The following is a 12,267-nucleotide window of genomic DNA, read 5'->3' as shown; positions in this document are numbered from 1 at the left end:
TTATTAATGACCTTTCAGGTGGAGACCAGATGCTAGCCATATGTGGCAAGACCAGTCACCTCAGGCATCAGCTTTTCATGTTCCAGCAAGATACCAGCACTATTTGGGAAGGAGATACCACACACAGTGATCTCCTCACAGCAGCAGCAGCATACCCCTTGGCCATCTTTCAGCTCCGCTACCTGGATCAGGTTTAAGAGGGTGACTCACACTTCCTTGTGTGCATCTAGAATTACTCACAAAGAAGGGTCATCCAGGCCAGCCAATATGCAAAAATCATTCCTTCTCCTTGTCAGAAATTGTTCCCAGGAAATGGAAGAAGATATAAACAAAATCCAGACCAGATTTTAAAAGAGTCATCCAACGCTGCTGATAGTAGAAAGACCAGCCAGCAGCATTTACAGTTTGTTCTACTAAAGCCACACACAGCTGCAAGGCAGCAATTGTTCTTGAATATATTCTACAGTAGAACATTCTTAATTATCCCTTTATTACCAATGGGGAACTGTATCAAACTGAGGCAAGTTATAGAGGAAAAAGAGAGTCACAAATTCTCAGTAAAACAAACATTGTTTTTTTAAAACATCAGCTATTCATGTTCTTTGCATATTGTTCTTGAACATGACATGCAAAGGCAATCATTAAAGAAGTTTTAATGTCTACCTACTTGTTTAACTAGAAACATGCAGTTTTCTTATATTGTAATTACTTACAGCAGATAATTTACATGGGCTTTAAATCAATAATTATTGAAAGTACATTATTAACCTAACCTTTCCAATAAATGAATGTCAAACATATTTGGGAGCAAGAGATAAGCCGCCTCTATTTCACATCCTCCTCAGTGATACTGATTCAGACCTCCTAGTGACAATATTAAAACCAGGACGAAAGGTTCTCTCAGTTTCACAGTAATGCACACTGGCTGTCACCAGGAAAGTAACACATTTCATAAAACCACACATACAACCTCCACCAGCCACAGAAGGAATGCAGCAGATGAGTTCCAGCTGCTCAGATCAGTGCTGGGAAAAGCCCTAGTTGCCATTTATATCATCTGCCACCTCAGAAACACCAAAATACCCTGAAAAGACATGGGAAGCAGGACATATTGATTTTCCATCAGATTCTTCTGATCTTCAAATGTCACTTCTATGAAGTTCGGAGGTGTCTCTAGTTAATTGTTTTTAACCCGCATATGACTATTTTTAACATCTATTAAGATGCCCAGTAAATAGGTCAAAATAGTAGTAGAGCTGCAAAGAACCCGTTCCTCTTTTTCTCAAGAAGGGGTAAATATTGAACAGGTTGGGCTCTTAAAGTAGAACATGAACTATTCCCAATGTTCAAGTACATTCACAGGGAATTAATGGCAATGTCCTACTTCATTAAACAACACAAGGAGCAAGAATTACACTTTATCATGACCAAAACAGAGTAAGAAACATGTCAAGTGCTTCTACATCATGAGGCCAGTACATGGGAACTCAATGTGGGAAACAAATCAGAAAGCAAAAAGGTCACTGCAAAAAGTAAACAACTATGTCAACAAATAATGTTGCCAATTTCTAATTTAAGACCATAGTCTTTGTTTACAGACGTATTTTTATTAAAATGTGATCCTTTTTTTTCCACTTTCCTTTCACTGACAGGCAGGAGTTACAGAACAGCATACATAAATACTAGCTATGCTGTGACATACATTTCATTGAGTGTGTTCTACTCCATGCTGAATATGCCTAAGGAGTTATGGCATCTCTACAAGACACTGGTACCAAAGCAATGAATTCAAATACCAAGTAAAAAAAAAAGTTACAATCATAAGAGGAAAACACCTTATAGACCAAATTAAACATCACTACTGGTGCTTAAAAATAAAATAGTTACAAGTAACTAAATAGTTATTTAAAACCCTAGACTAACGAGATGTCAGGGAGAAGTAAGACTCATTACTGAGATATGCTGGAAATTTTGATTCTGCTAGATGACAGACATGAGTTTAAGGAGTAGCAAAGCTAAAAAGCTAAAGATAGTTCAATCCACAGAACTCCTAAAAGACTTGACTGATAACATGACGGAGGGTAAACATATCAATGCAAATATTAGACACAGCAAGCGAGCAAAACAACCACAAGGCATCAGCAATGCTGCAGATTTTTTTCTCCCCAGTGTATTTACTAAATGCATTTACATAACCTTACATTATTATAACACATTTAACGTAACAGTACTGACCTCAGCTTGCAATTAAGCCTCATTATGTATTATTACCAGCAGGAGCAGCTAGGACCATACTAGGACAGTCAGTTATTTCTCCCATAGGATTGGAAGGTTATCCTTTTATTTATACCTTCTCAATCTAGATTATAATTTGGTTCCTTTAAAAAAAAAAAAAAATCCTCCTGACCAGGTTGACTATTATTCTCATTAGCAATTAACAGGTATAGATTTGCTTCAGTGCCTTTAACAGGTTCAGCTCTAGTGCCTGAGAAGGTCACACAAACTCTCCAACAACTGGTATAGTAACCAAGCTCACAAATCAGATTCAAACTCTACCCCAAATCCAGAGCACTAACCAAAGTCAGCAGTAATTACAGTCTAGATTACTATACAAAACTTTGAAGCCCAGCAAGGAAGATGCTGCCCCTACTCTGTTCTTAAAGCAGAAGACAGCAGCAGTTGAGAGGAGGGCAGAAAACTGGCAATTCTCATTCTGTGGCTAACTCTGGGAGAGATCATGAACTGCAAGGTATTACTGCTTTCATGCTAGAAAGTAGTCATCCTTACCAAAACTCATAACTGATTAGAGAAGAAAAAATTTATTTTCTCACTTCTTGGTTAGTTCACATCCTGTTTGGCCTCTTACAGAGAGAGACCAAGCAACCCAGTTAAGAAAAAAAGTAGACTAAAAATGGGATTTTTCAAGGCCAGCTCATAATACAAATACTAGTTCTTTTCCATCCAGGTTGTTCTTCTTTTCCACCCAGGTTGTTATTTTTAAGCTTTGACTATCTTTGAGTGAAGTTACACTTTACAGTTTAGTTCAGCAGTGAAAAACATCAGGAGCAATTAGACTAGGGAATATTTTGCCAGTCGTCAAGTATTTCCTTGCTTGCACCACAAAAAGGGTACAGGAGAAAGGACTGCAGACCATCTTAGGTGATGTCTCCTTGGACAGATAAAATTGCCTAATCAATCTTTTTGATCTCTTTTTTTGCATGACTAATACATTGAACTCCATAACTCTCCTTTCCCCCCAGAAAATCACTTCTGAAATGTCTTTGGCATCAAGTATCTTGGGTCATGCGAAATTAATTATCTTGGATAGGTATGAGTTTGTCTTTAAAAAGATTTATCACATTTGCTAAGAGTCAGCAGTGGAGCAGCAAAATGTCTTCATGAGTATTGGGTCTGGCATTTACTATTATGAGAAAACAACCCTTAGAGAAAAGGAGAAAATTAAGGAGCAAAAATGGTGGAAAACATCTATTCAGCACACCTCTGGAAAGTCAGACAAGATTTTGCAGTTAACAAATGACCTGCTATAAAGAGAGAGGGACTGTTTCAGTTTTAACATTCATATAAAGCCACAGCAACCCAAAGCACTCCCAGTACAACTCAGATCTCCTACTGCCCTATCTTATCTTTACTCAGTGTCTTTCCAGGGGAGGGGACATACCAGAGCACAGGAGAGGCAATGCACAGGAGCCCCAGCAATGAGCATTTGCCTTCTCCCAGGCTAACCTGGAGCTCAGCCATGAAGCATGGAGTCTGCTCCAAAGATGCTTTCAGACTTTTCCTTCCCATTTAACCCTGACCTGAAGCGTTTTTGGAAGACCACAAAGCAGGAGAGAGTTTAAGATACTGTAAAAGCATGGGATGTCTGGATTCATCCACACTAGCATTTCCTGGCTTCAAGCCCTATCAGTGCTGGCCAAAGCAGTCAGGGCCCTAGGACAAGACCTGGAAGAACAGAATCATGGAAATACATGCAGCAAGAACACTGTAAATGCTCTAGTAAGACTGTATAAGGCTGCTGTATATCAGAAGAATGAAATTTAGAGGTTGGATTGGAAAGAGATGGGACCACATCACAGAAAGGGAAGGGAGGCCCAGCACCCAGGCATGCAAGAGCTTAGAATGCAGTTCCTGACATCTTGGAGCAATGCCCCAGCTGGCTCCATTTAACAGCTATCCTTACCCAAGATTTTTAACTGAGGGGCAGGGAAATCCAGTGTCATTTTCACTGAACACCGCAAACATCTCTGGGGTTTTATGTTCTTTTTGCAGAACACAACCTTCCTAGAAATAAAGCTTTTTTGCCATCCCTGTGGAAAAACTTCACAAACATAATGAAGAAACAATTCTTTGGGGAAAACAGTTTGCCCACACTGATCTGTGAACGGTCTCCAGTGAGTGACAGCACTAAGCTCCGACAGGCTATGACAGACCTGACTCTGTGGGTCTAAATTAAGAGTTAGGGCATCATGTTTCTTGTGATGACTCTGTGTTACATCTGCCAAGTGCAGGAATAGCAGAAGAGGAAAGGAAACAATCTGAAGGCAAACTTGGCAAAGTACCACCTTGGAAAATGGGAAGACAAAATCAAGCAAAGACTGAATCCTGCAAGGAGGAAAAGAGAGGGCAAGGTTAGTACTGCTGAGAAAATGGAGATGCAAAAATAGGACTGACCACACAAGCATCAAATCCTGTAAAGGGGAAAGGAAGGACAAACAGAGAAGGTCTGTAGCTTTAAAAAGAAAAACTGGGTCTTGCTGGGAAAGGAACTAAGTGACAAAGGTAGAAGTGGGAATGAAATAAACAGAGCAATCAAAGCTCCAGATTTCCCACGATTGCCAGGCAGGCAAGCTTTCTGACACAAGAGGGTGTAATAGTAAGTGAAAGGAGGGGGGGAAAAAAAACAAAGAGAAAAAAAAGAAACTAACCCACAAACCAAAAACAGGGTCAGAAAGTAGGAGTAAAGAATGAAAGCAGGGCAGAAAAAAAATTGCCCTTGCAGAGTTCTAAAGTGGGACAGAAGACTCCTGAATTCCTCAACATGCCTATCAAGTTTCTAGAAACCATCTAGAGTTGCAAGTGTGAGTATCCAGCCATGATGCTATGCAGTTATGAGCTGAAGAGTCAGATCTGAGAGATGTAACTAAGAGTCCCAGGTCTGTTGATATGCCGTGCAAACAGATACAGACTGAAACTATTCAGACATTTGAAAAATTAGGGTTGATAATAAAATCTCTGTTCACGCTCCCTTTAGCTATGTGAAACAAGTAACAAATGGTTAAAGAAGCACTAAGATATCCTGTGGACTTGAATTCAAACTCTACTTTTAGCCAAGAGTTCCCCTGTGTCTAATCAGAATCATTTAAAGCAATTTTATGTGCAATCACTAACTGTGTGCCAGACTAAGAGGCTTCCTTAGATCATTAAGTCCAGTCCTTGCTGACACAGACATCATCTTCTTGAAGTCCCTTTTCTATGCTGATCAAGCTCCATCTAAAAACCAGCTAGATATTTTAGATGGTTTGCTTGAGTTTGCAGAAGAAATGAATGCTCTGAATCCCTTCGTAAGACTCAAGAACTCTGTTTTATATCAAAATGACAGAAACGCCAAATCCTCTGGGACAATTTAGTCAGTGGCTCAGGCTGAGCACTCAAAATTAGTAGCCACTTCTGATATTTACCTTTCTCTTTATTATTTATACAGAGTCACTGTAAACCACTCTGACGAGATAGTACTCTTGCATTGCAGAAGTGTTCTGACAATATAACCATTAATACATACAAACTGCTAAGTATTAATGAAGATTAATATATAAAGGCATAAAGGCACAGAAAATTTTACAGAGTGTGAAGAGCGTATATTAGCTATCCATACAACTAAATTACTTAATTGGTAAGGCTATACCACAGGGAAACACCTAAATCTGACTCTTGAAATTAGACTGGACAGAGTAATGGGAAAAAATACAATAAGTAAAAACATCACATGGTTTTACAAATGTATGCTGAAATGTTCTGCATCAATATTTGAATGCAAACTTCAACTTCCCTACTGGGGGAAGTAACAGACTATTTATCTAAAAATTTTTATTCCCTTTAATTTAAAAAAAAAATCCTCACTACATAACCATCACAGGCTTGTGAGTTGTAGTGTACACAGCTCTGCTAAGGTAAATATTCCTACACTGAGGACTGAGCCTTGGCTGAGTACATTTATTGACCTTAAGACTCAATTCACTTTAAATGTTTGTGCCTTCATTTCAAACAATACATGCAAACAGAATGCATTGTTCTAGCACAGTTTAAATGAAGAGCACAAACACAAGTTACTGTAATGCAAACCACAGCAAGAACTCATCTCACTGAATAGAGTCCCAAAGCACATATAGGCACCTCACAGTACACTTGAGATACTTTAGGTGTTTTGCTTACCTACCTATTCTCTGATGAGAGAAGGGAAAAGCACTGCTCTCTTTCTGGATCCCTTGTAAAACCCTACTGAATTGATTTAAACCAAATTTAGCAATTCTAGAATTTTTTTATGTCAAAATAGTTTACAGAGGCTCAGTGGATTACTTTTTATTTGTGTGTCTAAATGAAGGGCAAGTACAACATAATTAACACGGAAGGACAAGTAAAATTCTTGGAGTGAAATCTGCAATTCCACACAAAATAGCTCAGTTACCATTTTGTTTTCTGCAATGTAAGTCAGACTTCATTCACCCAGCCTCTAAGATCTCTCTATCCTACTAAGCAGCTGAATTAATCTAGTTCACAGAAAAGGAATTTTAATCAACCCAACTGACTTGGTAAATACAAAAACTTCAACAGGATTGAAATCAGTCCCTTTACATCTTCAAGGTACAGTTGAAACTAGACTTTCATACTTGAGATTTCTACTTAACACCAGCAATTCGAACATGCCAATTTTCATAAACCTGCGTCTTGTCATGGCAAAGTAGCCATGCTTAAGTTTGAATTGGATGTCAGGAGTCTTTTTAGCATGGCTTTCATAGCTTCAGTTGGTTTAATGGGCCATGAAGTTACAGAGTTACCAAGTTATAGAGTGTCTTCAAATCCAACGACCATACCCTGTGTCAGGGAAATCCAGGAGCTAAACAGGATGTGTCTGAATATGGACGGTACAAAAGGCAAAGACACTATAAAATATATCCATAGGTGTGCAAACAAAGACGAAAAACAATTTTACCTACTTCAGTACAACTTCCACAGCACATACTAACAAGTCACCTAGCACATTCTCAGTATCACTTTCATTTCCGTAGTCATGCCATCTTTATGCCAGGATATGTCTCTGTAAACAGGCCTTTCTTTCTCACCACATTTTCTCTCCTTACGTGATCCCGCCCTGCCTAGCGTTCCTCCTGCAGGATCACCTTTCCTCTGGGCAGCAGTCAAAAGCCGAATGTAGAGAAATCAGTTACCCATACACGCTCCTTCTCTGAAGAGCAACTTAGCCAAGAATGCATTGGATGAAGAGTGCAGGATATCAGATTTCAACCAAAACAAACCTAAGCCAAAGCGAATCAACCAAGGCCACAATCCTTGCATTGCCCACCATCCTGTTCCACAGGAAGGGAAGGACGGTAAAAATGCCTTACGTTGCTGATCAAGAACTTCAGAAGGGCAGCGTTCCAGAGGCAATCATTCACTGATAAAGCACTGTCATTGCTTTATTTGTAAAGAAAAACAAACCAATCCCAGACATACACACCCTTCCTTCTATGTTTATATCTGCTTTTGGCATTTCACATGCATGACCCTTTTCATTAACAGCATGCAAACTAGTAGTTACCCCACTTGCAGCACCATGCTGGCTAGCAAAAAAACCTGAGTTTTCCTTAATATCCCATGTTCCTTCACACATTCAAACTATGAAGCAGAAAATCTTCCCATAGCAACTGTGCTCCTGGGCAAAGTGTCATTTTTCCCTACCAGCAGAACAGTGTAAAAAGCAGGCTTTAAATATCATCCCAAAGCAAACATCACTTCCTTTCTCATCCTAAAGCACAAAAGATCCTCAGTAAGTTTCAAATCAATAAATAAAATTCAAACAAGAAACATAGAGCATGAGAGCCAAGGAAAATTCAAAATGAGCAAGTAATTATACAAAATTTCAGTCAAGACTGCAGTAGCAAGACCAGGTGGCTTCAACTGGAGGTTTGCAGAGTGAGTAAAGCTGACTCAGCAGAGTACACACAGTGATTAAGGATCAAAATCTGCTGTAATGCACTCTGAAAACTGCATGTAGAAATAAACTGTACAGAGAAGAAAAAAACCAGACATGTTCATGCAAAGAACTATACTAACATATTAAGAAATAGAATCTTTCATTTTTTCTTAGGACATAGTATCAAATATTTATGTGCATGGGGAAGCTGAGAGAACAAACATTACAGTATTTTACCTATTTTTATTACACATTGACACATTTTAACAGGAGCATTCTAAAAAGAGCAATACTGTTCTAAGAAGTGAATCAAACAAAATAAAGCAGTACTTCCAAATCAACATTACCTTGGAAAACCGAGCATTTATCCATTTCGTAAACGTCTTTTTCTGTACATCATTGTGTTCATCTGAAGAAAGAGAATAAGAAGAAAACAATGAGTGAAAATGCATTCTTCTTAATCCTAGATTGTTCAAAACAGGTCATATCAAGCACTATCCTGAAGGATTTTCTGCCTAATCTGTCAATAAAGCCGTTCGAACTTCTACAAGACACTGGTACTTGCAGAGTCACACAAATGTTTTGCCCTTGCTAGCAACCACAGCAGCTCCTTTGCATTAGATTCAGCCTCACCTCACCTCCCAGGCAGGATTCTGATGCATAAAATTCACAAGCTTCCCATCTGGTGAAAAGCAACCTATGAAACCACGGGCTTTTAATTAAGAGACTTTGTCAACACCTTTTTCCCTAGATGCATTACTCCAAAAGATGCCAAGGCCCTTATTCAAGCTTCTGATGCAGATAACAGCCTCCTTCAGCACACAGCCCAGCGGTAGCTGAGCTGCTGGAACCACCCTTGAAGCACTTGCAGCTTCATCCACCCTCAGCCTGGCTTTGCACCTGGGTTCAGAACCATGTTAGTGATCGGTCACAGACAAGTTCAGCTGAAGTGTGAGAAGGGCTCAGCAGCCTTTACTTTCAGATGCCCCTACTAGTGTGACACCAAAGTACCACCACCTAGGATCTGGGAGAAAGCCAGAAGGACCCAGCAGGAAAGGAGGAAGGACAAGTCCTGCAGTTCAAAGCAGAGGGAGGAGCAGTGGCCTCTAGCTGTGCAGAGAGAAGGTAGCTTCCCAGGTTGTTTAAAAAAGCCATTTAGGAGTAACCCGCAATTTTACAGAGTCTGTCCCACTAAACCAGGATGAGTCACCTCCAGCAGAGCTCTGCCATTATCACAGGACACATCTTGGGTAAATTGCACTGAGCACTGCTAAAGGTGAGATTATGTACCTGCACTTAAATGACAATGACTTAGCTGCTGACAACCCGACTAGGAAAAGGAAGTTCATCCACTATGGATTTTTACTTCTGCTTGCTGCAGCCAAGAAGAAAAAAAAAATGCAGCCTTCAAAGACTTCAAACTCCAAATCCAAAACCACAGCCAAGACAGGCAGCGTCTTCTACCAAGCAAATTCAGTTGCAACTCAGATCATAGTCTCCAAGAGACCTTCAAGACTCCCCCAGCTTTTTGACAGACCAGTCCAGAGAGACACACTTTATATGCCCACAGCACACTGCTGCCTGGAATGCTCTCTTGCAGAACCTCTTGGTGGCAGCTGGTATCAATTTTTCCAAGCTCCACAACACAAGGCAGCACACTGCCATGGTGTTCAGACTAATTGTCCCTGCACTAGGGTGAAGCCAGAGAAAAAGCTGACATTCAAACATTCTACTTCATGAAATCATGAAAATTTATGCACTCTGAAGCAATGATTACAATTAAAAGGCACCACTTTAAAGATAATATACTTCAGCAGAAGTTGATATTTATACATTGAAGTTTTACCTACAAAATCCAGATTTTTCTTAAAGTGTAAAAAAAAATTTTAAAAAATCACAGAATACAACCAGAAGATTTCTTAGATAGATGACTTCAAATTCTCTCATTTCTGGCCTAACATGCATCTGACACTCATGCTATTCATGTATTCATGTCTAATATATCTAGACATAAAGCTGTGAAAACAATTACCAGGTGTTTTCTACTTAATGTGCATGAACAAAGAATAGCAGCTACAGCTCAGTCCAGACAAGAGAAGTCACATTGGTAGGAAATGACAGTTGACAGACTTGAGCTTTATGAAATTGTCCATAACAATCTAGAATAAAACCTCAGGTCTGGGCTCCTTTTAGGCTACAGCTGAAAAACCTGCTTAGGACAAGTCAAAGGGTGTACGTCAGCCAGCAGCCCTTGTTTCACCCTTCTATGCCTCTCTTCTTTGGCAGCTAAAGCTGACCCAACACAGTCAACTCCTGAGTCATACCTCAAGCTCAACCAGGCATTAAAGATAGACCAATGCAGAAAAAAGATTTTTCTGAAAGAGCTTCAAGATAGCTATTTTGCACACACTGCAGGCCATTCTTAAAACAGGTGGTTGAAACTCAAAGTGTTGTTCTGGGTGAATATAATTACCTAAGAGATCTCATTAACTCTGCTGTCTTCCCTCAGTGAAATAGAGCTCCCTGTATCAAAGACAGACAGAACAAAATAACTTTCTGGTAGATCCTAACTATCCATCTCACAGGAGACTGACAGGGTCAAGATGAAAATTCCAAATACACATATGAACATATTTACTCTATTTTTTTCCCTACAAGTTTGGGTTTTCTTTTTTCTTTAAAGAGACAGGAATGGACTAGATCATTAACTGCCACTGTTGGACCAAAAATCTAGCTTTAGACAAAACTCAATTCCAGACTCTGTCCAACTCTTGATAATGTTTTCAGTTTCCATTAATTGCAAATACTATTTGTATTGAACGTATTGAGATTTAAACATGCTTCTCCCTTTTAAATATCATTCAGTAACCTCTGTCTGTCCCTTTTCTGTCAACACCCCCAAGTACACACCTATGTAGTATCAGGATGTTTTCCTAAGGCTCCATCTACTTTTTCCTTCCTTAAGCTTCAGTGAGAACAAAGAGTAACACCAAAGGTTGAGGTGTCACAGTCTTTTAACAGTATTACTCCTTAACGCAATAAAGGCAAAACACAGAGGCCAAAAATAGTTCTATGACTGTGTAAAAGGAATGGTTATGAAAAGGGTTAAGGATTTATAAATCCTGTGCTGTAGGAGCTCTACACACCCAACTCTTGGAGGGTTCAACCCCTTCATGAGCACACTTAAGCAGAAGGCAACAGCTCTCTTCAGCATTACACCAGCTTTACCTCCCAGGACAGCACGAGCGGGCCTTGCTCCAACACCTGCTCCCCCAACACCTCAGGTCCAGTTCATGTAAGTGCTCCTGCTTTGTGTGCTGCATTACCATGGTGCATTTACTACAAATCCAGCCTCTTTTCTCTCTTTTCAAAGAGGGCTTCTTAGGAAGGGGAAGGAAAAAACCTCATCAAGAAACATATCCAATAAACACAAACTACTTAGTCTTGATGAAAGAGTCAGTGAAAGAAAGAATATGAATGCATATACCCTAACTACCTCTTCAGTATTAAAGCATCATTTCTATTTCAGTTAAGCAAGGAATCAGAATCCCCACAATTCCCATTTTCCCAAAATGTCCTGGTCAGTTATAAAACACACAGAGAACACTTGCCCAGTCAGGCTCTGTTTTCATGTTTGCTTTATAAAAGCCTCTGAAACCCGGATTTTTGTTATTGGTCATTATAGCTAGGGTTGTGTTGAGTTTTCTGCTATAAATCCCTGCAAAAAAAATTGCAACTGAAATGCTGGTGCTTTGTTAATAACAGTGACAAGTTATTTTATCCCTCAAAGTAATTTTCTTTAGATTCCTATGAGTCTGTCAAACTAACCCCTGGAGGCTGACATTATGATTCGGATAACAAATTAGCCACATTCAGTGAAAAAAACAATATCACCATTCAGCAAAACACACAGTACTACAGTCAGTCAACTTCTCACACAAGACATTAAAAATGTCAGCAAGTTACAGCCCAGTGAGAAACAAATTCACCAAGTTGCTAAAACATTTGTTTCCTTTCACACTGCCACAGTCTGGCAATAAAAGCCAAGGACTGACACA

At 39.5% G+C, this 12,267-nt stretch overlaps 1 protein-coding gene across 2 annotated transcripts in view; it reads right to left on the bottom strand.

Moving 5' to 3' along the window:
- Positions 1–12,267, bottom strand: part of UTRN (utrophin) — a 366,848-nt gene that overhangs the window by 302,426 nt on the left and 52,155 nt on the right. For both annotated transcript variants that reach the window (XM_029962891.1, XM_029962892.1), the window contains exon 2: positions 8,557–8,618. In XM_029962891.1, the coding sequence (XP_029818751.1) occupies positions 8,557–8,618 (62 nt within the window). The remainder of the gene's footprint in view (positions 1–8,556; positions 8,619–12,267) is intronic.

The sequence above is a fragment of the Manacus vitellinus genome, unplaced genomic scaffold (genome assembly GCF_001715985.3).
Source record: "Manacus vitellinus isolate BGI_N305 unplaced genomic scaffold, ASM171598v3 scaffold_4_pilon, whole genome shotgun sequence".
Classification (NCBI taxonomy): domain Eukaryota; kingdom Metazoa; phylum Chordata; class Aves; order Passeriformes; family Pipridae; genus Manacus; species Manacus vitellinus.
The sequence above is the reverse complement of the archived record's forward strand: the minus strand, read 5'-3'. Positions and strand labels throughout refer to the sequence as shown.